Source organism: Strigops habroptila, chromosome 3 (genome assembly GCF_004027225.2).
Source record: "Strigops habroptila isolate Jane chromosome 3, bStrHab1.2.pri, whole genome shotgun sequence".
Classification (NCBI taxonomy): Eukaryota; Metazoa; Chordata; class Aves; order Psittaciformes; family Psittacidae; genus Strigops; species Strigops habroptila.
Window position 1 is genome coordinate 9,410,165 of NC_044279.2, and position 27,887 is coordinate 9,438,051.

The following is a 27,887-nucleotide window of genomic DNA, read 5'->3' on the forward strand; positions in this document are numbered from 1 at the left end:
TATGGTCATAATGAGCAGTGGTTAGCTTTATAGGGTTCATTCGTTCCTGTTCAAAACAACAGTCATGACTACAGCTGAGGATGTGTCAAAAGGAAGTAAGAAAATGCTCTCTGAGCAATTACTGAAGAAGTCGTACTTGGCTGCAATAACTGGTGGAGAAATGTCACCATGTTTGCAATAGAAATAACTGGACAAAGCATAGAGGAAGTAAAAAAATTACTTGACGTACAGGCAACAATTGCCTGTCTGCATAGGCCATGGTTATGTCAATGTTTAATAAGAACAACAACAAAAAATGGAAAACAATTAGGATATGCATAATAGACAGCATTAATTTCATTAACTTACTGAAGGTATTCATCATTTTCCTCATCATTGCAATGCGATCCTTGCTATAAATCTTGGTTTATGTTAGCACTTACCAGCCATGTACCTTGCCATCATGACTGACTGACACTTAACAGAATTGATGGATGTCGGTGCCCTTTGAGGAGTGTGCCGTGTCAGTGCTGTTTCTGTCATTCTCTTAGCAATAGTCACTGGTGGATACTGAAAAGACACTGGATGGTTGAACCTAATGAATTTGAGGAATTTGAATACTTAATTTGTATTGATTGTGAAAATGCCATTGCTTTGCTCTTCAGCAGTCCCTTCCAGAATGTCATATGAAGCCATATTCATCACTAGAAGAATATATATAAGTTAGAATAAACAGCACAGGAACTGCTGAGATTATTTAGGTTTTCACCTCTTCGTTGTGATGTAACTCAATCCTAACTATATTAGTAGTGAATGAGAATCATCAGCACCCAAATGACATTTTTCTCCTCAACTTACATTCTCAACCTGATTCCTGATAGGGAGAAACCTGATTTCACGTGATTTGAAATACACTGCTTGGAATATACTTAGGCCTAATCTTTTGGGAAATAGACCCTGGAAATCTGACCATATCCTGCAAAAGTCAATAATGGGACAATACAATAAATACTGGATTAAAACCCGGGAGAAATGTCCTAATCTTAGAGAAGGCAATGGGATTTAGCTTTTAGTTTGACTTCAAATTGCATGTTTACAAAAAAATCCCCACCAGTGTTACCTTTAACATTGCTACATAGTCTAAAGAGACACAGAAAATTAAAAGAAAAAAAAAAAATTATTTCCCTGTAGAGCTACACCTGGTTCTTTTAAGTTATACTGTGGTGACATATGAACAGTGAAGACGATGATGTAATTTACTCTTGGCCGTAATAAACCTTAGACTCCTGTGTTATGATCTGGCATTTTTCATGAGTATTAGAAAGAAAGAAAACATCAATCACCATCTCTAGAAGTGAATGTTTAGAATTCAGGTTTGTTTTAAACCAAGTAGCTGTGTGCCTAACTGATCTTGTTTCTATTTATATCAGTTTTACATTTGTGTAACATTGACTTCAGCAGACAGTTGCCTTTACGCTGCAGTCACCAAGGGCAGAATCATACCTATGCGAGTTCAAACCATGAAAGATGAAAAAATTACAAAGGTTTTTGACAGCTATAAGAAAAATGATGAGACAGATGACAGCAAAGCATTTCTAGACAAGGGAGTTTTAAGACAAGTTAAGCAATCAATCATCTGCATCACTCACTATTTAGCAAGTCGACATTCAACATCTGAATCAGTCATTACAATGTAAAGAGAATTAGTAAAGTCTCTAACAAAATGCAAATAAGTGAACTAGAGGACAATACAGTCAAATTCTAGAAGTTGGCAGGAAGCCAGAAGAATTATTTTGACGAGACTGCTTGGGGTGATTTGATTTCTTCTTGTTACACTAAAAAAATGGAGAACTTTGGTCTTGAGCAGTACAAGTTTTAAAAAACGTAATCTGTAGTACATCTGTATTGCTATATTTAGCCAGAAAAAAAAGTAGAATAAGGAACAAAATGCAGTGCATGCCCTGGCACTTCACTATATTGCTATGCAAATTAACTCCTTCTGATGCTAGTGATAGTTTTCCATGTAAGTGCAAAGAATTTTGGGGTCTGCAACTTTGAGTGTGATCTTTATCTTCCTTGAAATGTTGCCTACTAATTCTTGCCATTATAGAGTATCAGCCTGCTTCAAAAGGCACCTGGTATAAGTGAGTGTGAAAAAGAAGTTTGACATCTGTGTGTCTACTAAGCTGCAGGTGCTGAAATTCTGGAAAATCATAAGTACCACTATTACGCAGGTCCAAGCAAGCCCCACCTGGTGTCTTCCTTGTTCTGGTTAAAATAAAAGAAGATAAAAAAGGAAGGAAAATGAGTTTTAAAATTAAGCAGAGATTTCTGGTTTAACAGCAGTTTCGGCTTGATTTTTAGCAGCATAAAAGGTGCTGTTTTACACTCACTCATCATTGGAGTAATGGTGGAAAAAGGACCTGATCTTACTGAAAACCAAAAAGTGATAGCAGGTAGCTGCACTGTTAGGCAAATCCTGAGTATTTGGCAGCTGTTTTGAGAGAAGAAACACCTGTCCTTGGCTTCCACATGTGGCAGAGCTAACACAAACATTAGGTGCCCGAAGGTATGGCCATGCCCTCTAGCCATCAGCCCTTGGATCCTGATGTATTTGTTCCCTTTCTCGTCTGTCCTCATGAGTGCTGTATGAGGACAGCATATGGTCGTGATATGCATTGGTCCTGATATGAAAGTAGATACACAGGAATAAAGAAAGAATGTTTTCATGAAAGTTTATATGAGTATGGTCTGTATTATCTTGTGGAGAAGATATTTTTAAGCAGTTTCAAGAAAATGCATATTTCTTTGTTAATGTTTGTGAATAGCTAAGAGGATTCTGTGGAGCCTTGTGCTTAAATCCTGTTCCTGGCAAGTGCAAAGGTTCTGGGAAGAGTATGAGAGCCAGAAAATTTTTCTTAGGTTTAAACAGAAGCAAACTTACCTTCTCTAGCTTAATTCTTATGATGGATAAATACAGAATTCCAAGCAGGGGAACTGTGTCAGTAAGCTGGGAAGATAGTAAAACTTGTAAGAATAGATTGTATGTGTTATTTTTATCTTATCAACTAGTCATCCTTATCCCCTTTCTCATAACTTAGAATTCTGTATGAAATAGTTTCGTATGCTGAAAGTAGGAGATTTTGTGTTTAGATGTGTTTTTTTATCAGCTGGTCCTACTTTGTCATCCTCAGGTTTACCCTTGTAAATCTCATTGATTGAACAAAACTGAACTTAGTCCAGCAGTTGATAAGTTACGTGGATAAAATTTTACCACCCAAAACCTCATACAGGCTTTTAATTGATTTCACTGATATTTTGACCTTTGTTTTTGTAGAGCTGAATCTCACAGGCAGTTTGGGTTTGTGTACTTGAAATAAAAACATTTGTAGGCTCAGGTACATAACGCTTTCATTGGTTTCTACACCATAAGTATAAACTCCTAAAATGAAATATCCATAAGGAAAAATGTAAGTCTATGTTTTATCTGACCATATTAACAATGAAAGTATTATTTTTATCTTACAGAAATGTTGGAATCCAACAATATAATCAATTTCAATGGACTAGCTAATAGCTCCAGTTACCATACCTTTCTCTTGGATGAAGAGCGCAGTCGGCTGTATGTTGGAGCAAAGGATCACATATTTTCTTTCAACCTGGTTAACATCAAGGAATATCAAAAGGTGTGTTTGTTCATGTTTTGTACAATGCCAATATATCCTTCTAATGTTGCAGCATTGTTATTACTCAGACTCTGTTGGGCACTGTATGAATTATGTAGTAAGTGTTTGGATGTCAAGAATACTATTACAACACAAACATTTGCTGAATCTATAAAGAGAAATTTATAATAAGCCTATAACCTATGAGTATATAATATACAAAGGTTTTTTCAGACTACGGAAAAGTAAATGCAAAGTGAATAATCCACCTATTTCCCAAACAAGACACTTCCATGTTTACTGCTAAAAAACCCAAACAACTGTTATGACAGTTTACAGAAAAAAAGACTTATTACTCTGTATTTGTTTGCAGCTAAGAAGCAGCTGTTTGGGAGTCCAAGTGCTGATTTCTCTCCTTTAACCCAGCACTTGCAGTCACTCTGCTTCTGCTTCTTTCAAACCAAAATAGATTCAGTATTAGTAAAATAGGAAAAGGTCCATAAAATCTTGCTATTCTCGATGGAGAGTATAATTTTCCAGTAAAAGCTGGTGATGAGTTAAAAGCTGACAACAGTTCGGCAGTGTGCTTTTGTTGCGGTCTAAATAAATAATTTCATTTTCCATTTATTTTAATAAGACAAAATGTTAAGAAGGTAAACAATGGGATGGAAGTTTGATTTGTTATATTAAGTATTTTGATGGCACTTTTTAAAATCCAGAGAGTACCTTTTATGAGAGATAAATTGCTTCAATACCCAGGGATTTTTTTTCTTGGTGTTCCTGACCTTTTGCCCGTTTGACTGTTAGCTTCCTAAGATGATAGCAATAAATACCTTGTGTTTTCTGTTCAGAGGGAAGACTGGCTATTCATTTGTATTCTCTAAGGAAAAAGGATAAAAGGAAAACTGGGTATTTTCTCTTCTATTCTCTTTAGAGCAGCTATAAAGGAAACTAGCTATTTATTTGAATTCTCTGAGGGATTGATAGCTTAATGTGCAAAACATCTGGAATAATTAAAGGAAAGAAAGTGTTTCCATTGCAGAAAACAGCTCTGTAGGACTAATTGTATCTTACATACTTACATATTCAGATACCTTTAGAATACCATTTGAAATCACATAAAAATATTACTATATTGAATAAAGAATTGCTGTTGATAACATGCAACTGAGTGCAACAGACTTAGAAGAACAATTAGACTTTACAATTTAGACTTTAGATTTAAGAACAGACAAAAGGCTTAAAGAATTTGGAGATCTGTTTGTTAAAGGCAGGAGGGTCACAGAAGAAATTACAATCAATATTATAATGCAGCCAGTGCTGCACTTGACCACAAACCTCACTGGCTGTTGCTTCCACCATGTAAATAAGCACTGAGGTTCCTGCCTAAATGCCGATGGTAACATATGACTCCAAGGGAGCACAATTCAAAAAGCCAAACTTTCGAGTCTATTAAAACCAGTTCAATTTAACCAACTTTTAAACCATATAAGAGGAAAATACTGTTCTGTGAGAATAAGGAAAAAGAACATCTAGCCATTCATTTTATAGATTAAAATACTGGTTTTCATAATACAGAAATCTGTGCCCAAAACTTGAACTGAGTTTGAACTGGTCCTTTTGGGAGATCTCAGAAGTTTGGTTAATGTTTTTCAATCTAGTAAATTTAAATTTTCACATGTCTCTGCACCTTTTAAGCTGAGAATAGAAACAGGAAGTAGCAGGAATCCGTTGAGAGAGAATGTGCTCATAAAATTTTCAGCCTTATTTTATAGGCTTAAGGTGTTCGATTGCTTGGATTGCATATTCGAATTTCATTAAGTTTTAAGAAAATTTTGAATTTAAAATGTGTTTGCAAACTGTATTTTCAAAAGTCATATCTAACATCTCCTTAGACCTCTTATGTCATCCATATTTATTCTTTCTTTTTGAATGCTTTGACTTTTACTTTTATAGTTTTAACAAACTATATTGAACACCAATGCTGTAATCCAGACTTAAGGCCATTCATATTGCATTATCTGAGGCTCCCAAATGAATAGCCTGGCATTTTATGGGAAGATCATGTTTTATTCTATATGTAATTCCTAAAAGCTTTTCAAAAAAATCCACCATGAATAATTGACTGTGAGGGTCTCTGGATTTTCTCTGTATGAGGTGAGATCCATTTTCTGCTAAGCAAACCCTACACTAAACCTGGGGTTAGGTTTACTTGTGTTAGGGTGGCTCTATAGGAACAGCATAAACATTTCTGTTTTGGTAGTGGAATACTTTTAAAATACCATGGTTTCTTTTTTATTATTTAATTAACTCAACTTAGTAATAGAGTGAACTAGTAGGTAGACTGAAGAGGCAAACACTTCATTTCTGGTGCTGTAACTAACGCGAAATCTCAAGCACATAGATCAGATTTATTGTTAGTAAGTGTCTGCAATTTTTTGCTTTCAGTCTCTGTTCCATTACATCACATTTAAAACAGTGAAAGAACAGTCATTTAATGGAGAGTCAACACTCTTATCTCTACTATTCAAGATTCACAGCTTAGATTCACAAAACAGACTATATTTCAAGATTTTTTTTTTACCGTGATTCTTATTATCCCTCTTTTGCTGCTATAATTTCATTTCTTTGTCATCAAATTTTATGGAAGAAAAGGAAATAAGGAAAAGAATGGGGAAAAGAGAAACCGGGTAAAGACACTGTAGCATTTGGTCTGCAATTTGTGATTATTGAAGCATGAAATAACACAACGTGATTTTTGTTCTGTGTCTTTAGATTGTTTGGCCTGTATCTCATTCCCGAAGGGATGAGTGCAAGTGGGCTGGAAAAGATATTCTCGTAAGTACAACTCTTTTTAGCATTTTTTTTTCTTTTATGAAACATTGTAAATATTTTATTATTTTTTATTGTGTTAATTCTTAAAGTATTTTTCCTCCCATGTAAGGTCACACAGTTGATCAGAACTCCAGTCTCAAGTTATCTCATCCTTCTTATTCAAAATATGAAACTTTGTCTTCAAGAACAAGGGCTTAAATTTGTAAATGGAAATGATGCAAATTAAATAGAATTAATCTAAAAAAAATCAACTAGAAAGAGGGAAGTAGAGATATCGGAAGGGAAAAGAAATATCAAAATAAGAATTATTAACCCTTGTGTATTTGTCTCCTGATCTCAGAGTACATCGTATTTTGACATGTTTTTTGCCCTGCTAAAGATCCCAATCCTACAGTGAGTTCCAAGAAGTGCTTTCTCTTTGTGTCATTTCAGTAAGAGCCACTGGGTTTCACTGAGCTCTTCCCTGCGTGGAGTTTGTAGCAAGATTGAGGTCAAGGTGGTTTTAATGTTCTGCATCATTTTTGGTGCCTCAGGAAAGACTCTTCTGCACTAAGCATAATTTTCTGTATATTTTTCCTCATTCCTGTGTATATCTTATTCCCTGTATTTATGAGGCAGGAAAGACATAGCCAGTAGGCCCCAAATAATAATACTTCCATACTGGTAATGACTGGCTTCTTTATAAGAATAATATGGAAAATGGGAAGACAGGGCTGAAGAAGGGAGAAAAAGAGGGGTAAAAAATACATGCATGCAGTAAGCCAAACAAATACTTACATCGCATAGCCAAATGGGAAATCATTGTGGTTGCCAAGGTATAACTGAGAGTGGAACTTGGCCCCATGTGTGTATGCTATTGGCCTGATTTTCAGAGATGATTCTGTAAAATATTCATAATGCCAACCATATGCCTCTAGAGAGCTCCATCTGAATAATTTCCTAGGTCATAATAAAAATAGTTTCATCAGTCTTTACCGAGGCCATAGAGGACAGTTGTCTTTATAAAAAGCCATTTGGGAACAGTAGAGGTGGATTAGGTGAAAACTAAGAAATATGGGCTAAGCTATATATGTAAAGGGATGGCTAAAGTGCCAGATACTTGGGCTAGATCATGACATAGAAATAATACATTTAAATTAATCCACCTTCATTTTCACAAATAATTTTCAGGAGTACTTCGCAAGGTGAGGACTAAAATATCTAATATTCAAGGTTAAAATGAAAAACAGTTAGTGTTAAATGTCTGCGCAAACTAACTAACCTTGCAGCTTGATCTTTTACTAAGTATTAGGATATTACATTAAGCAGATTTTTTTATAGCTGGGGTTGTAACCTAGAAAATTAGTAAGAGATTCAGCACCTAAAATTAATGTATACTCTTCAATTTTTTAATAATTATTTTTATAAATTTACAATAGCAAGAAAGAGTATGTTTTATACATTGCAGTAGGCCGATTCCAATCCATTCATTGTAAATAGAGACACTATTATACTGGAGTGAGCTGGCAAGTTCAGGTTCCCATCTTCTGACTGTGGTAAGCTTGAGAGGACTGTTTATACTGTAACTATTTTATTCACCTTGATTCTTTTGCTTTCTATGATATCAGGACACCTGCTGATCATGATTAAGAGGGGAAGCCCACACTCCAATGCAGTGCGTGATGCTGGCATTTTACCTTCCTCCTATGATCCTAGGCATTAGAAGCAGCACTCCCACAGAGTGGTGGAAAATAGTGAGGTAGAACAGGAGCACAGAGCTCAGGACACAGTGCAGCCCAAGCTGAGGGTAAAAGTAGCACAGCAAAATATTGCTAAAATCAGATAATTCATTTTCATAAACATTTATATGGCTCGTTGGGATGGTTTTGCATTCTTTTAATTTTTAGAGTTCACTACAAGTGTAGGTGCAAAAAGAAAAAAGATAATGCATAGGTCATATGTAATGTGGGTCCAGTTTTGGTAGGCAACAGAAAGATGGAATATATATTTTGGTGTGTTCAGGTCATCACCTTTAAATACTTACAGCTATCTATTCTTGCCATAAAACAATGCATTACAAACAAAGTATTTAATGTAACTGCTTTAACTGTAATTACGGATAAAGATTACAAATAATTTAAGAAACTTATTATTCCTTCCTCATTTATTCCTTAAAACCATTGTCAGTACCTTGGGAGTGTGAAATAGGAAAGCCATAAAAATAACTCAACAGACTGTCATTAGAGGGAACAAGAGGAAAAGAGGACAAATAAAGTGGCATATAAACCATGCTCGATTTAATACTGCTTTCAGCATGTAGCACTGCTAAGATATTAGATACTCTTCACTTGTGATGGCTCAGGACAGTCTGTACTTCTGCACTGAGGTCTTTTTAAACAACTTCTTTTTTTAATTATTGATCTCCAGGGGAAATCAGTGCTGAAAAGGCAAGTCCCCACTAATAGGCCAGGTGCACTGCAGCAGCTGCAGCACAAGCATAACCCCAGCTCTGCCCCACTGCTAACCTCAGCTGTGACCTCCGAGATTTCCTCTCATAATTATAAGAAGTAATTTACTGTCACCCCTTCAGAGGGATTCCTTACACTGATGCTGTCAGTCAGGCCAATCTAGGCACAGCAAGTTTGTAGCTCAGGACGGTCCAAGTGGGATTTGAGGAGAGCGGCCGTCTTGGGCTGTTCCCACTCTCCTGATATCCCTTTGTTCTTTAAGCGGTCATTTTCATATCTGTTTCTTAAAGGGATTAATACATGTTAATTAGTGAAGCTTTGCTCACTGTATAGGTAGATAAACCCTTTAAAGTGTATTTTGGATCTTTTCTTATATGGGTAAGTTGAGAAGAGAGGCTGAAAGACTCCCCTGGTTATGCAATACTTACAGCAGGATTTCTCTGATAGAAGTTAACTGCTACACTTTCCCACAACATACAGATTTTTTTCCAATAAAATAGTAATTACTGTCCCATGTAAGTACTTTAGTATTACAATATATTTCCATTTCCTCAGTATAAAGTATCATGAGCACCAAAATAACATAGTTCATAAAAAATTAAAGACTATAAATAACAAGATATTTTTCTTACGTAATTTAACTAAATGAGCAATTCTGTGAGGATTTCTTGTTATTCTGGATTTCAGTCTCTCATTTGATCTTCTCTGGTTGCTGTAAGTCCTGTGACTATTACTCATGATTCCTGACCAGACCTTGGAAATGATCAAAGAAGACAAAGTCTCTACAGAATGCTTCGCAGCTTTTGTACTGAACTTGCAGTACAGACATGATGCTAGTCATATCCTTCACTAGTGAGACTCAGTATTTTGATTTTAAGATCTCACAGGCACCTGGGACCCAGCAGAAACACATGGCAACCTCCGCATTACATATGGGTTAAATAATTCTGCTTTGACATTCCTGGAGTGTTATAAACCAGCAAAGCAAAGCTTGGGTGGCTTACAAAAGTTACCAGAAACACTAGTTAGTTTTGCAGGTAGGGATAGGGTAGGGAGAGCTTCTTGACTGAAAAGCCCATCTAGTCCTGAAACTATTAATTTGCTCTTGTTTTAAAAGTTTTGGCTGCCCTTTAGTTGATACATGTCTGTGCTAGATTTGGCTGAGGAACCATAGCAGTAGTTCACGTGGTGCACAATTAATCAAATAAATCCCTATTAAAGGTTATGATAGATTTCTATGACTTGAAAGCTTTAAAGATGTATTTCTGAAGGGCACCTTAGGATGTTGTTTTCAAGTGTGATTTGACTATCTAATTTATTTAGCCATTGTTAAAGATCCCAGCTGAAATTCAATTGTCAAAATGGCCCCTTCTGGCCTTGACATGTGTAAATCTTTAAAATTTCAGTGGGTACTTTAACAAAGTCACATAGGACAAGCTACATGATGACAGATACACGCTTTGCATCCTGTATGAAATTGGCTTCTCTCTGGATGTTTCTGGTGAGAAATAAATGTTGATATACAGATACAGACGGTACCAAGTGTTTTTACTTGGTATCAGCAAGCTTCTACGTATGCTCTGACACATGAACAAACGGGTCCATACAGAGACTTATACTTTTGTGTCATTTCCCTTAACAGCTAAAGTATATCAGCACAATTGTGTGTGTATTATAATTTATAGGAGATAGATAGACATCTACTTGGGCTATTTAATTGCCATTAGATTTTACTTAGTTATAAACTCTTACCTAAACTCAACTATGATTGACTCTTTTTACACTTGATAGTTCTCTTGGTGGTCATTTGGAATCACTTTGGATCAGAAACCTATACCCAGTTAAGAAGAAACAGGACTCTTTACGCTACACGTGATAGGTATAGCTATATTCTGTACGTGCTGCTTTGCATTTAACTGTGGCTGGTACTTAATTATTGAGTTTATGGTTCATGCAGGTAGAATCACATGGCTGTAATTTAATTCACCATCTCATTTGTTATGATAATAGTTAATTTAAGCCAAAATGTTTATATGCTATCTCAGTTTATGCTTCCTTTAAAGTTTTCCAGCCCCTCCCTAAATCATAAGAAGATTAGCAGTTCCACAGGCTTATAGATCCATCAGTGTGCAGTGATTTAATTCGGAAAGAAAGAAGAAAAAATAAGAACCAGAAGAAGTGGTGTGTAACTTAACTTAGCAAGTGTCCCTTAGCCATATCTGGTGATACTTTGGCAAAACAAAGTTGGCAATAAACGAACACTATTCCCTTTAACTCAGTTTATTGCTGTTGTTGCCTTAGGGAATACAGAAGAACATGGAGGCAGGAAGTAAAAGTTATTCTTTTCATCTGTTATTATAAACAAAGATCTGAAGAGGGAATCTGAAAATTAAATATACAATGCTGGCTAGATCTAGAAAGCTTGCTTCTAAATTCATCTGTCAGCCACAATTTTTCCAGTCAAACTAACTCTGACCCTTCGGGTGTGCCAAAGAAAAATTCGTCATTTTCTGTCAGGGTTCTTCCTTCGGAGGACATCTACAGCTAGATTTCCAGCTTTTCCATCACCAAGCCTCGCCATCATCCCCATTTCATTTCTGGCTCCCTGCCTCCAGCATAGCGCTGAAATCCTTTAACAGAGCCTTAAGAACCAGGTTCCCTTCCAGCCTGGAGAAGGGGAAAGGTGAAAGTCCCTTGGGAGTAGGAAGGGTTAAAGTGCACAAAAAAATCCAAAGCAATGGACCCCCGGTGAGTTTAGGGACAGAATTTACTCTTAGCATTGCTTACTATAAGAAGAAATGTGACTTTTGAGCCATTTGTAATACAAATAGTGCAACTGCATATCCCTTTCAACTCCTATCAGCTGTTCGAGTTAGTATGCTGGTTTTATCATCTTGAGAGCTGCTCACTCCTTAATCTTGTCCATGATTTTTAATGTGGGCATGATTTCTTACCAGACCATTCCTTACCATTTGGGAAATGAGAGAGTGAGACATTTTGTAAGTAGTGTGCTGCTTTAATATTGCTGCTGCGTAAGACTGCTTTGCATAGACTACAAACAAAAGAAAAAGACCGATGGGGGGAAAAGATAAAACAAACCTACAACCCCTTCACTTAGAGGTCAGCTGAGCCTGGTAAAAAAGAATTACACTACACTGGAGTCTTTCAAAGTCCCATGGAGCTCTCTAACAGAATTTTCCCCTCTGGGAAATTCTGATTGCGCCAGCTCCATTTCTTGGATGGACCCCCAAAACACATGCACCAGCATAAAGCCTCATTTATGGCTCTTAGTTCAGATGTTGATCCTACAGCTTGTGTTCATTTAGGCATTTGCATATATTTCTTTACATGAACTGACCAAGGCAAATCAGTTACTCTAAGGTAATAACTTGTGTACTTATGCAGAGGAAGAATTAAGTTGTCTGTTTTTCAGATTTTCATATTTTACCCACTTATGTGTCATGGGAAGTCATTTAAGTCTTTCAGTATGGGGAACAAATTGATATAGTTCAAGGAGAAACCTAATTTTCTAATTTTGGGCTTATTTTTCTGCTTATAGGTGTGACTATAGAAATTTGCTTCTGAAGGAAACTTAATATTCAGCAGATTTAATGCAGTCTTGCAGAAATGTTTTCTTTGTTGTTTTTGAAATACAAAGTCACAGAGTTAACAAAGGGGAAGTAAAGGAGAAATGAAGGAAAAATCATACCCAAAATTATGGGTTTAATTTTCTATCAATAGAAGTTCCTCATCAGCCCTAGTTTGGCCTTGGCAAAGTATGAGAATTACTTTTATTTACGGCTGAATTACCAGCTATTGCTATTTCAAAATGATGTTGGGTAATTCCCTGTTATGATTTATTGCATCCCAAGATGGACAGAATAAATTTATTCTTTGTGCATTTCTTTCCAGAGACACACATTAACTGGATGACTAGTAAAAATTATCAATATGTGTAGTCCTTGTTTTCGTTCAGGGCTTCAGTCCTGCTTCACATTCTTTCCATTTGTAGTGGGTTTTTTTGTTTGGTTTTTTTGTTTGTTAGTTTTTTTGTTTGGTTTAGTTTTTGGTATTTTCTGTTGCTTAATAAAAGGAAGGCTAGTTTAAAAATTAGAGGATAGGCCTGCTCTGAAAGATCACGTATCACCATTCCTCAATACTCAAGATGTGGTCACTATGTCACTATTAAATTAGTCAACAACTAATGTTTTTCTGTAGTCCTGTTACTTACATGCACCAAAGCCAGGTCTACTGAATTCCTCCCTGCTACACACAGGCTAAAATATTGTCTTTTTTTTCTCTTGTAATAAGTAAGATAACTAAAGAGAAAGTTCTTAAAATAACCTAGGAAATAGTATGCAATTATTTCCTATGTTGAAGCTAATGCTTTGTTCAGTTTTTACGTCTTCATATCAACAGGATATCTTTAAAATAAACCTTTCCAGTGTAGAGAAAGTGTAGTATTCTGAAGATGGTGTAACAAGAAAAGTAAGAACAGTAAATAAAAGGGGAATCTGAATCTTTCTCTCTTGCCTTTTGTTTGTTTGTTTATTCTTTTTCTGAGTGATGTGATCTGTGTTGGATCAAATAATCTATAGATCTCTTTTTCCCTTGAGTAATTCTTTCCCAGTTAACATCTCCCAAAACATTAGGTTTCTATAAATGTACCATAAATATAAAAACACCCCACCATCACCAAAACAAAACAAACCAATCCCCAGATCAACCCCCCAAAACCAACCTAATGAAACCCATCCAGAACTGCTCAGCAAACTGTCATTTCAACAACTGCACTTTGGTGCCAATTTTCACTGAGTGGGAATTTTAAGCTTCTGTCACTTAAGGTTTCTCTGTTCAGCATCTCTCTGTGGTGTCAAAATAGTTAAATATCTACACACAAATTTCTGTATTCCCACAGTAAGGCACATGTAACTTCATAGTCTAGCTTACAGAGTGTGTTTATTTACAGGCACACATATTGCTAAGCAACTGTCCCTTCTAGATGCAACAGTCTTTTGCTTCCTTTCAACACTTCATGGTTTTACATTTACTTTCGACAGAGAAGTTTTGAGTATATTTGTCTTAGGTGGCTGTGAGTGGAAGTCATTACAGGATATGCCCATAATATGCTGAATAAAGGCAAGCTGACTGATACAGAGTCTAAGTAAGTGCTTTATGTGCCTATAACAGGCTTGACAACCTGTTTGTCTGAAATACTCCACCCAATTAGCAGGTGTTGATCCTATTCGGAAAGGCGGGGTGTAATCTGATTTCTCCAGAAGACGGGTGATTACCCCGCCCAGATGGAAGAGATAGATGAGAGAGATTTTTTAGATCTAGACTGTGGTTGCAGCTTAAATTGCTGCTGGGCTTGGTGAGTCTGCTTGAACTGAAACCAAATAGTATTGTTCATTTCTTTGCTAGTAAAGCCATGCCCAAAATGTGGAACAGGTTTGCTCTACAGAGCAAACTCAATTTTGTTCTAAAGTTATGGTCGGAAAAGAACTGGCTTCTGCTTGACCTCAAGGCTTCCCAATGTTTTGAGTTATTTGTGAAATACTCTTCTGTTCCTTAAATAAATTCGTTCTGTGATGTAGGAAGTGCATACTACTGAAACCCTAACAATTCAAAATAGAGGATGCTTCCTAACACTGGTGGAAAGGTTTAATGTGCAATGATCATGCTATGGATGCAAAGTCCTGAAAGCCCGCATGTTTGCTGGACTGCATCCACAAAAGACTTTGTTCTGTCTTAACTATGCATTAACCAGCTGTACAAAAATATGACGTGGTCATTAAATCAGGTATTTAGTGCTGCAGCCTTTTCTTGGCATCCCTCTGGCTGTTCACAGGTCCAGAAAAATTACTATCTGCATCTGCTGAATGAAGATTTAAGGACTGGAAACGTCTTGTAATTTGAACATACTGAATGCAGAAAAGAACTGGAGAAATTTTACCTCCTAAGATGGCTAGGTCAGATGGTTAGTGCTAATGACAAAGATTTGAAGGCCTGATGTGTTTAGTCTGTGCAGTCAAGGAAGGCATCTTTAAAGCATGGCTTTTAATGACTTCTAATGGCTTCTGGCTTAAGACTGTTTTGAGGACAGACCCTAGGAAGTATCCCACCTGGCTTAGCTGCCTCCATGCTTAACCTTAGTGGTAAAGTCTGGGCCAAATGACCAAGTGCTAGTAGTGACTACTAGATTTGTAAGTAGGTAGGTAGACAGGCAGGGAGATGTTTTGTTTTTCACCCTCAGTAGCACAAAGGAAGAACCAGAGGAGCTTTCCATCTGCTGTGCAAGTGTGCTGACAATACAACTGTTTGTTAATACGGCATGCAGTTTTGTGGCTTGAAGGAATCAGGATATATCTGCTTTTTTTCAGTGGCTTTTTTTTTTTTTTTTTTATCATGTGCTTTGTTAGTTGGCTTCTTTTTCTTGTCGTGATGATTTAATGGCTTAAATTCATGCAGACATCCTGCAACTTGAGTAAATTATACATTTTAAATATTCTCATGAACTCTTGTCATATCAAAAAATCAGACAGATAACAGGCATAACTTAATTGGAAAGATAACTGGAAGTACTGTAAGCTGTACTAGGCAACCAAAAATGTCTTATCAACCCTCATCAGCACCTTCAGTCTGAAATTTCTCAGGGCACATCATGACAGCAGAGGAAAATCTAGGTATGGAATTAATCAATGGTTCCTCTGCAATGTTGGCAGTCATTAACATGCCTAAGGGTAGTGTCATTTCTGACATCTCCAGATGGGTCAAGTCCTCCAGATCATGATACAATATAAGGGCCACTGAATCTGGGGTTCTATCAATTTTTTCAAAGCTCTGAGGTGAGAAGGCAAGTACATTTAGAAGTCAGTTCACAAAATAACATAGATTTTGTATTTTGTTTACCTAGACATATTCTAGGTTTATATTGGATTTGTGTGTGTGTGTGATGCAATACACACCACTTATTTGGCTTTGACTAACGGGAATGTAATCCCCAAGAACTAAGTTAATAGAAATTGCTTTCTGTAACACAGGCCCCAATACTTCAGCTGCTCAGCTTTACTCAGCCCTGCAGACTGGCTCTTTTTCAAAGGGTAGGACTATAAAACATTGATTCTGCTAATTGCAAGGTACAATAATGACAAAACAGGGTTGGAAATGATGTTATCGATCCAAACTGCAAGGGGAACACAGTAATAAATCACAGTCTGCAAATATTTTCATGCCAGCTGGCCTCCCCTGCTCTAAAATCATGCACCTGACTATACAGGTTCAGCTGGAAGGTTATCTCATTGTGTACAGGTGTCAGGCATGATTTCTCCACCCATTAGGGCCTGTACAAAGCTTCTACTACTCGGGGACTTTCCCACTACTGCCAGTGCAGGACTTAGCACAACAGGTTTGCAGCAATGTTACCAACTAACTTACTCCAATAAATTAAAATTATAAAATAACATTGCATTTTAACGGGACTGGAATAACTTCCTTTGGTCCCTACCTGTCCTGACCCTGTTTATGCAGACTGTGCTCTTTGACCAGTATTTTTCTAAGCGTTACTGTAATAGAAAAGAGGGAAACGGTAATAATCTTTAAATGATGTTACCGCATTTTACAAGCACTTGCACACAGGCAGCAAGAGCTGTGAAAACATATGCCATGTAGAGCTCACCCTCAAAAGGACTTCCTTGCATGTGCTTACTGACATGCTAAAGTGTTTGCTGGATCTAGCTGAGAATCGATCATCTGTGTGCATGGCAATCACACATATATTTATTGCACTCACACTCCAGAAATATTTTCCTCGAAACAATGCAGCTGCATGTTGAAAAGATACCTTGCCAATACAGCCTGAACTGACTGCAGCTGGCAGTAGCCCACTAGCAAAGGAGAGAAGTTTAAAAGCTCCCTGGTAAGTCCGGAGCATCTTTCAGCAGTGTGATAAATTTGAATGACAGCAGTAATGTCCGGGATTACATATTCTCCATGGATATCCCTGACCTTGTCATTTGAGAATTCAATTAATTGGACAGAAGGAGAAAAAAAACAAGGTAAATATATTAAACTAATTCATGGGACTTTATATGGAAAGCATCCATTTTGATTCGAAAGACAAAACACGTATTTATTTTGTTTGTCCAGCTGTTAGACGATAGCTTTAAATCCCCTTGTCCATCCAGTTTAGACAAAGCTTTGTGACATTTTAATCACTTGGCTATGTGGGAAGGCTGAAATAAAGGAAGAATGTATTACAGGGTCTGATCCTTATGTGGATTAAATCAGCAGAAAACTGTTGAAGCTAATGATACTGTAATGGATTATTTAGCCTTCTACTTATGGCCCTGCATAATCTGGCCATTTGCATTTACTGTAATATCTGAGAAGCAGAATGGTCATAAATGTTCGTTAAAAAAAAGAAACTGATTTCTTAATATAAGGAAAAAAATCTGGATATTAGTTGGTCATAGGGACTTACCCTGTAACTTCCACTTAAAAAGATGTCATTAAAAACTCTTTGCTGCAACCATAATCCAGAGTGAAGACTGTAAATTCCAGGTTTCTGGAGGAGAGATAATTACTGGAAACTCATAAACTCCACCTAAATTCTCTTTTAATTTTCATACGCAGAGCAGATGTTTTGACAGATGGATGGACTTTATTTTTGTAACTGTCCGGGAAAAGTCTGCATAACACAGCCTAATCAGTGCCACATATCTGTAGTGTTTGTTATTCAATCTTTCTGCATTTGGCTCCTATGCTTTTAGTTGCAGACATTTTCTTTGTAATTTATTTTTTCAGGCTAATCTCTCTCTGCATAAGCCCTTCTATCAATTTGATATATAAATATTAGAAAACTCTTAAAAATAAGTGTGTATGTTTGGTTAGTAAATCAGACATATTGATCTTCATATAGTGGGTGTCCTTCTGGAAAACTCCATTAACACTTTATCTTCTCTTCAAGACAGGCCCTTTGCCCTCATACATAGCATATAATATTGGGAATTGAGATTTGGAGTTAAGATCTCTGCCCAGACACACTGGACCTCTTAATTCACACTCTGAATGTATATGACAGTCTAATTTCTCAACTCGTTCTACCAGCAGGAGTTTAGTACAACAGAATTTGCAGTGGGGTTGGTGCTTTGGCTGCGTTTAGCGCAGTATGGTTCAAATGGGTTTAACTGCTTTTATTTCAATAAACTGTCAACTGAGAGGCTGAACCTTGTAACCTTCTCAGTCAAGTTTAGAAGAAGCATAAACATCTATAAAGTACCTGAAGTTAAAACCTTGTTCTCACTCAGGAATGCTCAGTAAACTTCTGGGGCACCATTCCCTCCATGTGGCTAAATGACCTTTTAAATCCTGGATGCAAGGTTGAATGGCTTCAGTTGGGTGTCCTTGTGTCCTCAAGTGCCAAACTAACCCCAGAAAAGCCTTGCAGTGCCTGCGTGGACTTTGGTGAGGGATGCGGTCCATATTCCTTGAAGCAGAGAAAAAACTGGATTGCACCCCACTTTTGGGGTTAGTGCTTCAGCCACTGCACACAGCAGAGGCAGGACAGAGCATGAACCATTTCTTTGGCCATGCTTTGGAGGATATTGGCAATCATGCCATAACAGGATGGCTTGCAGAAGCACATCCAGCAATTACGTTATAAAAACATGAAAAGGTAGCTATCCAAAGAAGTTCCCTCTGTTGGACAGAGAGAGAAAGACCTCACAGGCTATGCTAAAAGGTCTCAAACATGATGTAGGGGCTCAGCTGCTTGGATTTTAAGAGAGAAGTACTTCTGTACAAGGTCAAAGGCAGAACCTACAGTTCTTGGGGAAACCTTATACCATTTATTGAAATATAAATGAAGATTAATCCTCTCCAGGGATAGGCAAGATAAATGAATTGGGGTTTTGAGGACTGCAGTAACTCCCACATGATGTACCTAATTTTCTTTCTGAATATCTACTTCAATCATTGCGTGCCATATGCAATCACTTCTGCTTTCTGCTGTATCTATGTATATGTAAACTTAAGCTTTAGGTCATAAACCTGTGTTTACATAGACAAGAAAAGTTTCTAATATTAAGTAAGCTGTCCATTATAATAAACAGGATTATTAGGTGGAAGAATTTATAATGATTCACTATGGTGATTCCAGTGCTCCTCTTCTTTAAGGCTTATTTTCATAACCCATCCAAGTAATAATTTCCTGCTGACGGAGAACTTTGTAAACCTTGCATTCATTTTCATTCACATTATTAGGCTAAGTGTATTTTAAACTCCCACACAACCCTGTTTTCACATATGAAAAAAAAAGATTTCCACTTGGAAAGTAATTTTTAAAAGTCTAATTTTCTTCAGCTGTTTTACTTGACAAAGAACAATATTCAAAGGATATGGATATATTCAAAATATGTTCCTTTTAAACAACATCCCTTTCCTGGGGATAGTGAAAATGAATACAAAGGCACTGGGGGGATGCACTCGTATGCAGACACAGTGTTTAAATTCCCTGACAATTTGTTCCTTACAGCGTCTGGCTCTGGGTTACTTCCTCTTCCTCCGGTGGATATTTTCTCCCATCTGCTGTATTTTACCAAGATACTACGTTTCTTTTGTTGTCTGTGTCTCCTTTCCAGTGCCTCACATTCTGAGATCATGTAGTGAAATGCCTTGTCCGCTGGCACAGACTTTCACACTAACAAACAATATAGCGCTGGCCTGGGGGTCTGGCAAGGAGCGATGCTGCTGCCAAGTGGGACAAGCCCAGGTGGAGACACCCAAGTCATTCCAGGCCTCCAGCCAGGGGGGTCAGGGAGCTGTCTTGTAGTCAAGTTGACGCAGCCACCGGTGTCGGGACCAGTAGATCTGTCTGCCAGGTTTCACAACTGGTGGGGCCTGAATGCCGTTGTAGGAGTCTTAACGTGAGGGCAAGAATGGGGAAACTGAGACTGAAAATGGGAGTCAATCACCCAAGTCTCATGTAGTATCAGACCCAAATTGCATTCAATGTACACGCACTTTCCTTGATCAGAATATCTTCCCCATACATGTGTGCTGAGATTTAAAGTCTGAGCAAATCATTCAAAGCTGTTAAAGTTGGGATATTAGAGATTTTTGGGAAGCTATTTTGTCCCAGACCCAGAACCAGGAAAACCTAATATTCACCATCACAAAGCAAGCCTTTGCTAAGTTCAGAATATCAAACACACAGGTACAACATTTCCACACGTGATGCTGTACCCGTGCAGCTGTACTTGAGCACAATTAGACAAGAGAAGGAATCTGATTACTCTGCCATTGAAATCAATGCGCCTGTTGCTATTGTTCCAGGGAGAATAGCACTGTCTCCCAGGCAGGGCAGAAACTTACTTTGAACTTCCTGAGTTGACAAGGGCTTAAATCAGAACTGTAACTTTACTTTGATGTCATTTATTGTGGTTTAATACCCCTCTTTATTTATTTTTTTACAACTATGTAAAATATATAAAGAAACCTAATCTGTTTGGGAGGTGTATGAGAATTTACTGAATAGGCCTTAATGGTTCCTTTATGCAGTTGTAAAACACAGAGAAACTAAAAGAGCAGTCTGAACTGGACTAGGAACTTTAAATCTTATATAAATTTATTTGTCATAGTCAAGGATTTATTGTTGTAGGTATTTACCTTCCCCATTGTTTAACTATGTTGTGTATTTATTTCTCAGACATCTATGGTAAAAAACACAGTGTACAAGGAATTAAGGAGTGCTTAAAAGCAGAGATGAATAAGCCAAATCTGCTTTTGGAAATATATTAGAAATCCAGAGTAACTTTACTAATATTAATACATTCATACTATTATCAATACTGAACAATTGAAACACAAATATAGCAATGATAGTGTTAAGCCCCCCTAGGCTGCTCAGGAATAATTCAGTGAAGCTGATGATTTTCTTAATTTCTATCCGTAGAAATCAAAGACGACTCTGTCCCTTTACTAAGTCAGGTTTTCCATCTCACCTTTAAAATAGTAGCTGTCTAATACCTTCTTGCTGTATATTACCGATAAGCTGCTGAACAGTATTTAGCGAGTGCATGTAGAGTCACAGGTGATGCGTTGCTGTAAATCACACGAGCTCCTCTGAAAGCACAGTCTGTTTTGATTCACACTGGCTGTGGGTCTAGCCCATGTCCTCGCAGCATTTTGCAAAGATATGTGCCCACTGGCTTCTGACATTCACATTCTTCAGGTGGGCAATTTTTGAAAGCTTTAATAAAACGCAGTAGTAGACCACAAGGACATGTTAAAATCATGATACATCAAACCAGAAAAAGCAAAGCACAGTCCTACTGAAACAGTAGTGTGATTAAATTTGACCAGATACAACTCTTAAGTGAGAAAATTCTGAATTATTTAATAAAGCACAAATCTTTGATCAGTTTTAAATTATGTAAAGTCAAAGTCAGATGCTCCATCTGAAACACATAATATCAGAATTTAAGGATCTATTTCAATATTACTAGTTTTTAATGTTACATGAATTTGCAGTATTCGCCCATTTTTGCTCTTGCAGGCATTGAACTAGTAACACACTTTCATGGTTTTTCCATATTTCTTTTATTAAAAAGAACAAAGGACAAGACCATTAGGAAAAATATCAAAACATACATTGCAATTTTGATGATTTATGCCAAGTATTTGCTTAGTACTCTACCAATGTGACAGTGGAAAGCAGGCTGTGGATACGTATAATAAATGTATGTTCATGTTTATGCATGTGTGGGAGGAAGAATACATATGCACCAAAAATTGTGCGTGTTTTTATTAAGAAAGGTCAGAATGGAAAGAATTAAGAGAGACCCCTAGTAACATCCATCTCTATTTCTTTCAGTTTTCCTGTTGGATTACCTTAACTATCCCTATGTTTTCTATTCCAGCTCATTTGGAAAGCTAATTTAAGTTATCAGCAGTAAGCCAAGGATGTAGTAAGATTCTATATGCTTATCTCTGCGTGCTTTTTTTAATATATTGCCATTATCTATTATGCAAATAAACAGTAAAATTGGAAGAACAATGTTATTTCAGTACGGTCCTTTGTGTAAGGCAGGGACTCAGTATTTTATCTAAGTTCACTGCTTTTCCCTGTGATGGCCTAAGGCATGCCTCAAACTGCATTTTCCTGGCAAAGCCATTATTTTCTGTTTGAGAGTATCTGGTTTAATTATCAAGCAAGTTACAGAGGTGGATGATGTGAGTCAATGAGATTTCTGTGGAGACTATGGCTCAGGTGGTGTCTCCATGGGTCCTGGTCAACATGAGAGGTACGGCTGAGCATTGTGCCAAAAAAGTCATCAAATATGTGTAGAAAAGTTTCCTTAAAACACAAAATTAATTGGAAATCTTTATTTTATTTTAACATTCTTAGTTTTCTCCTATTTGAAATCTATGATTTCTAATTGTGTCAGTAGACTGATTCATAGGCATTGACATATTTCTTTTCATTATTATACCTGGTTGAAATAATAATGAAAAGAAATAAATGGAAAAAGTTGATATCTTGACTATCAGGTTAGACTTTTCTATTTTAGTAACATTAGACATTAATAATGACATTTTTGTTAACAGATAATAGATAATGTTTGTACTAGGGACTGTTAGTGTTGCTATTAAGTTTTTAATTGATGAGAACTAAAATTACTCATGATGGATAATTTACTTAGGTAGAAAATGTTAAGTCCAAGTTTTGCAAGGCTCACATTCTAGGGGCTGTCAATAATTGCATTAAAATTTAGCATATGTATTCATCTTTGTAAAACTAGCCCCTAAACACAGACAATGGGAGTGAGGCAGCATTCATATTATTGTTAGAAATGCTGTATCAATGATTCGTTTTTCATCAACTCCTTCCATCTGGCCCATTTTTCTTCTAATTGTTACTTAATTGAATACAAGCAAACAGTTGGTCCATTTGTCTTCATTATTTTATTCTGACACATTTCTATAAATGGGTTTTGTCTTACAAACACGGCAATAGCATAAATTACAAAGATGAAGCATGCCTGAAACAAAAATTAGGAGGTTTTCTGTAATCTTTTCTTCAGGGGTAGATGCTTTATTAGATGACAGCCAAAGATATTTAAATGAGAACCTAAATCAGGCTATTTATTAAATGCTTAACAATAAACAAGTTTATAAACAGCATGAAATGATCGCACTTCTGAAATCTGTTCATTCAGCTATATATCCCTAGCACAGAAGAGCTCTCATTAGTCAATATCACTGAATTAACTCTGTGGATACATTTTTTTCCCCCTTTCCTTTGCAGAGAGAATGTGCTAACTTCATCAAGGTGCTTAAGGCTTACAACCAAACCCACTTGTACGCTTGCGGGACAGGGGCTTTTCATCCAGTCTGCACCTACATTGAAGTTGGAAGCCATCCTGAGGTAAACTATATTAAACCAGTATTTTTCTTTTTTCTCTTTTTAATCTTTATTGGTGTTTAGCTGTGTTCTCTTCCTGCCAAAATGCACTCTTACTGGTTTCTGTGGCTTGGTGTGTGGATCTGATAAGACCTGCTCCTGAATCAGGTGCTGACATGCTGATTGATAAATCACAGCAGAATCTGTACTTTTTTCTCCTACACTACATCTTTTCCCCCAGGGGCTTAAATAAATATGAGTAAGCTCATTCTACGTGGTTCATGAAGTTAAAAGCACTCGTTTGGTTTTCTTTTAGTCAAGACAGACACCAGCTATAAGAGGAGTGGTTCAGCCTGTGTGTTTATTCTGGGCCCAACTCTGCCCTTTAGTTTCCTACCAGCAGTACAGTCTGACACCATGGCAGCTTACTCCCAGCTGGGAATTAAAATAGTGTCACACATTCATAAATCCCACTTCTCAGATTTGTCCTAACACACTGACAGTTTTTTGTATGTGACTTAGGTTTTCTTTCCTTACTTTTTAGTTAATAATATATCACTTCTCTCTTTCCCCCATTTTTTTAATCAATCTGTAGCTTGCTGATTTTTGCTTAGTGTTGCAGAAATTTTGCAGTAGCTCTTGTACTGTTTGTCAGTGATTGTCATAACTAAATAGATAAAGGTGGTCTTCCCTGATGAAAAACAATATCACTCACAGAAAGCAGTTTTCCTAGTTTTCCTGGCTGCAGATTTGACTAGAATGTCTCTGTGCTCCATTTCAATACTTTTTCTTTCCAGAAAAGCCAATCTTTTGTTTTCCTGTTAAGATGAGTATGTAATATAAATTATCCCACTTTACTTTGTTTTCGGTCTGGCTTACCTGAGTATTGCTCGATGAACTGTTTCAGTTTAGGAACTTCACTCATGATGTGTTTTCAGCACATTTATTTTATGGATATGTTTTACTGGTGAGTCCATACTTGTGTTACTTGTAGCTTCTGTGATCTTTGCAGAACAGCTCTTTCAAGCTACCTTATGGTTTTGCAATTCAGGTTTGCAGATTTCCCTGAAAATAAAGACATCATTGTTAAATGAATGAGGACTCAGTTATTTAAAAATCAGAATTTCTTCTTGTAGGAAAATTAATAGACCTTTTGAGTGTTGACTTCATAGTCTGGGAAGCATTTTTGTCTATAAAAATGTCTTTTGATATTTGAAACATGAGTCTTTAAAATATTCTAAGCATAAGGTTTTGAAGGGATAAAGAAGCTGCAAAGTAGAAAGGGTTTTTTTTTCATATTCTTTAATGCTTTATTCCAGAATGCATTCTTGGCAATTAGTGATTGTCTCTTGACCACACACAGTATGTCATTGCTTACTGCATTAAACAGATTCTCTGCTTCCTGAGATCCATTTGGGAATTGGTAGACATATTAATTAACTCTAGTTCCGTAAGATGTGTGTCAATCAATTCTTGGCTATCTGCCAAGTGAATCTATCTGCAGAGATATAGCTGGTATGAGGTCATTTACTTCTACATTTGGCTGTTTTATGACTGTACCATAAAGCTAACACACACTTTATCAAGGATTTATAGAAAGGATGATCGGAGATAAGAGGTCAGGTCCAACCTTGGTTTAACATTCTGGATTTTGAAAGTCTTGAGTCAATGATGTGTTTGGCCCTGAAGCTGAAAAAGGATGTTTGGTTTAGCTTCTTTTCAGCAGCCCTTAACTGTAAACAAAATCTACATTGTTGCTGCTTTTTTGGTCATTTATGCAGTAAGTTTGTAAGTCCCCCTTTGCCTGAATCATTCTCATGACCCTTGGTTTCAAGGTTTCGCAAACCAGGGAAGTCAAGAGTGTGTTTATACTGTTAGCTTTTGATTTCCTTTTCGTACTTAAGCCATGAGTGAAATCATTTCCACCTGCCCTTCCAGTGGCACAAGTTTCTGTGTCCTCTGGACAGCCATGCAGGAGAGGTCCCTGCCTTCTCAGCCCAGGTCTGCCCATGCAGAGAGAAAGTGGGGCAGGCTTTGACAAATCTGACAGACATCCTGGGTTCTGTCCCTTGCAAAGGTGAAAATCAGATGAATAAATGAATTTATTAGGTTTGCAATGAAAAATAATCTGGCCTGTCTCTGTGTCTCAGCTAGAGCCTTTTGCTTCCTTTCCCATACCACCCAGCCAGGAATTCAAATGTGCATGTCTTCCCGGAGCTGGGGAAGAGGAGGGTGCTTGAGTGACAGTGGCTGTTAGAGACACTGCGAATGAGGGGAGTACAATATTAACCCCTGCACCCCTTCATGCTGCATCTGTGAGAGCCAGATGGCTTATGTTGTCATGTCAGACAGCAGCACTGGACATGTCAAAGGGCCATTGCTTCTGTATCATGTATAGTTTATACCTCCCTAGCATACTAAAAAAGGTAAAAAACATAAGCAAAGGCAAGACATTGATTTTGAGTTAAAAAATTGCCATCTAAAACATTTCCTGAAGATTCATTTTCTGCCACAACACTTGTGGAAAATTAACAGACTTCACCATCTGCTTATTTATTTTTCAAGCACTTAGAGAGGTAAATGTGAACTGATTAGGGGAATAGTCGGGAAATGTACCTGCTGTCTAATAAGATTGCTTGTTTATCTGAGCTCTGAATATAACCCACCTGCCTGAGTCTGATGGAGGAGAGGAAATTAGTGTATGCCAAACTGAAAAGGATGGAGAAGCAAAGTTTAAAGAAAAGAGTGGCAAGCGATAGAGGAGACATTAGAAGCAATTGGAGTAAGCTACAGGAGGCTGGAATATGGTACAATTTTTATGATTGGGGAAAGGAAATAAATTACTTTGTGTGGTAGTCATAAAGTGATGGGAATATGAATTGTTATATCTGTAGAATATTTCTTCGATATGAAGCAGTGTATCTCAGCCCCATTCCATACTTGAAGAAAACCATTTCTAGTGATGAAACTAGGCAGGTCTAATTGAGTGTGATGAAGTACAGTATCAGAAATAATAATAAAAAGGTAAAAGGATATGAACAGCATGCTGTGCATCTGATTAAAAATGATCTGCGCAAATGTATACAACCTAATATGTTGTGAATTACACTGCAGTCTAAGGAGTAAAGCAGACTAATCTTTGCTTAAATCCATTCCAGATGTGCAAGTGAATAACCACAGTATTTAGAGAGAAGAATAAAGTTAATGTTTGAATGGACTTTCAACACATAAGCCATGAGTAAGGAGAAAAGAACGTATTTAAAAAAGAATGTAGCATGTGTATATGCAGAATATACCTAAGGAGAGCCTATTTTAAAGCTTGAGATCATCCATTGGAAAGGCTATATTTGTACTTTCTCTGAGTGAGGTAGACGGGCTCATATGCAGATGTCTAAGTTGTATGTGCCTGTGTTTAGGTGAGATGACCTAACACAGACACCTACACCAACTTCAGGGACCCGGGGTTAGGCAACATGTGGCATTCTCTCCACATAACGCAATATAATACAAGAAACCAATTACCAGACAAAACAAGAAAGTAATTAGTAAAGCTGTGTTCTGCTCCCACTGACTTCTGAGGAAACAAGACTGGATGTGCAGGAATGTTGTACTTAACGGTTGCAAAATTACACAAGTCAGATCTGTGCTTGAAAGGAACAAATCCAACTGCAGAGAGACACAGAGGTGCATTAAACCTGCTAGAAAATCACAACAGGATGCAGAATGCACCTGCCTGTGCATGCCTGAGCAGGGGGCAGGAGCCCTGCTCCCTTTCCCCAGGGCTCCCTTTGGGGTAGTTTGTGTGAACCAGCAGGGAACAGTCCTGTTTAGGAAAGAACAGGATTTTCCATTTACTTAACCCTTACATACAGGTGGAGGTATAGAGAATGCCCTGTAGAACCTTTTTTTTTAATGCTCAGACAGGCATTGCAAGAGCTGTACAAAATTGTTTGCCAGATCCTCAGCAGGAATACATTAGGGTTTCTTCAACAGAGGTAAATCAATAGATGCTGTCTGAAGAACTAACCCAGCTTCTTTTATTGTCTCCTAATTCCAAATTTCTTGTCATTGTCCAACAGATTAAACCCCATTTTTAACTACATGAACTTAAAAGATCTGGGATCACTTTACATGCAGGTTATTTCTCATTCTTAATCAATAAAGAAGCTCTAAATTTGGTTCAGATTTATGATGTACATAAAACATTAAGTTATTGCATATGAAGTTATACAATGCTACCACCTGTAACATATTTGCTTTTTCCGGACTCTGTGTATTTTAAAAATCTTTGGTTCAACTCATAAAATTTTGCTGAATTACACTTTCTACTTTTCTTTTTTTTTTTTTTTTTTTATTTCTTCTGTACTTCACATTAGAAGAGGTCTAGAGTGCATTTTCTAAGTAATGGACATCCTGTTCTGATACATGTATGCATTTGTCTTTTTTGTCTGTCTGCATATATTATATATGAGTATATAGTGATGGAAGAGGAGCTTTTTCCTAAGAGAATGATTTTGAAGGAACACACTACTTGAAAGACCAGTGCTACTGCTGGTA

General features: G+C 37.1%; 1 protein-coding gene across 2 annotated transcripts in view; it reads left to right on the forward strand.

The window, feature by feature from the left end:
- Positions 1-27,887, forward strand: part of SEMA3A (semaphorin 3A) — a 166,520-nt gene that overhangs the window by 45,208 nt on the left and 93,425 nt on the right. For both annotated transcript variants that reach the window (XM_030480259.1, XM_030480258.1), the window contains 3 exons: positions 3,508-3,665; positions 6,420-6,482; positions 23,235-23,354. In XM_030480259.1, coding sequence (XP_030336119.1) covers positions 3,508-3,665; positions 6,420-6,482; positions 23,235-23,354 — 341 coding nt within the window. The remainder of the gene's footprint in view (positions 1-3,507; positions 3,666-6,419; positions 6,483-23,234; positions 23,355-27,887) is intronic.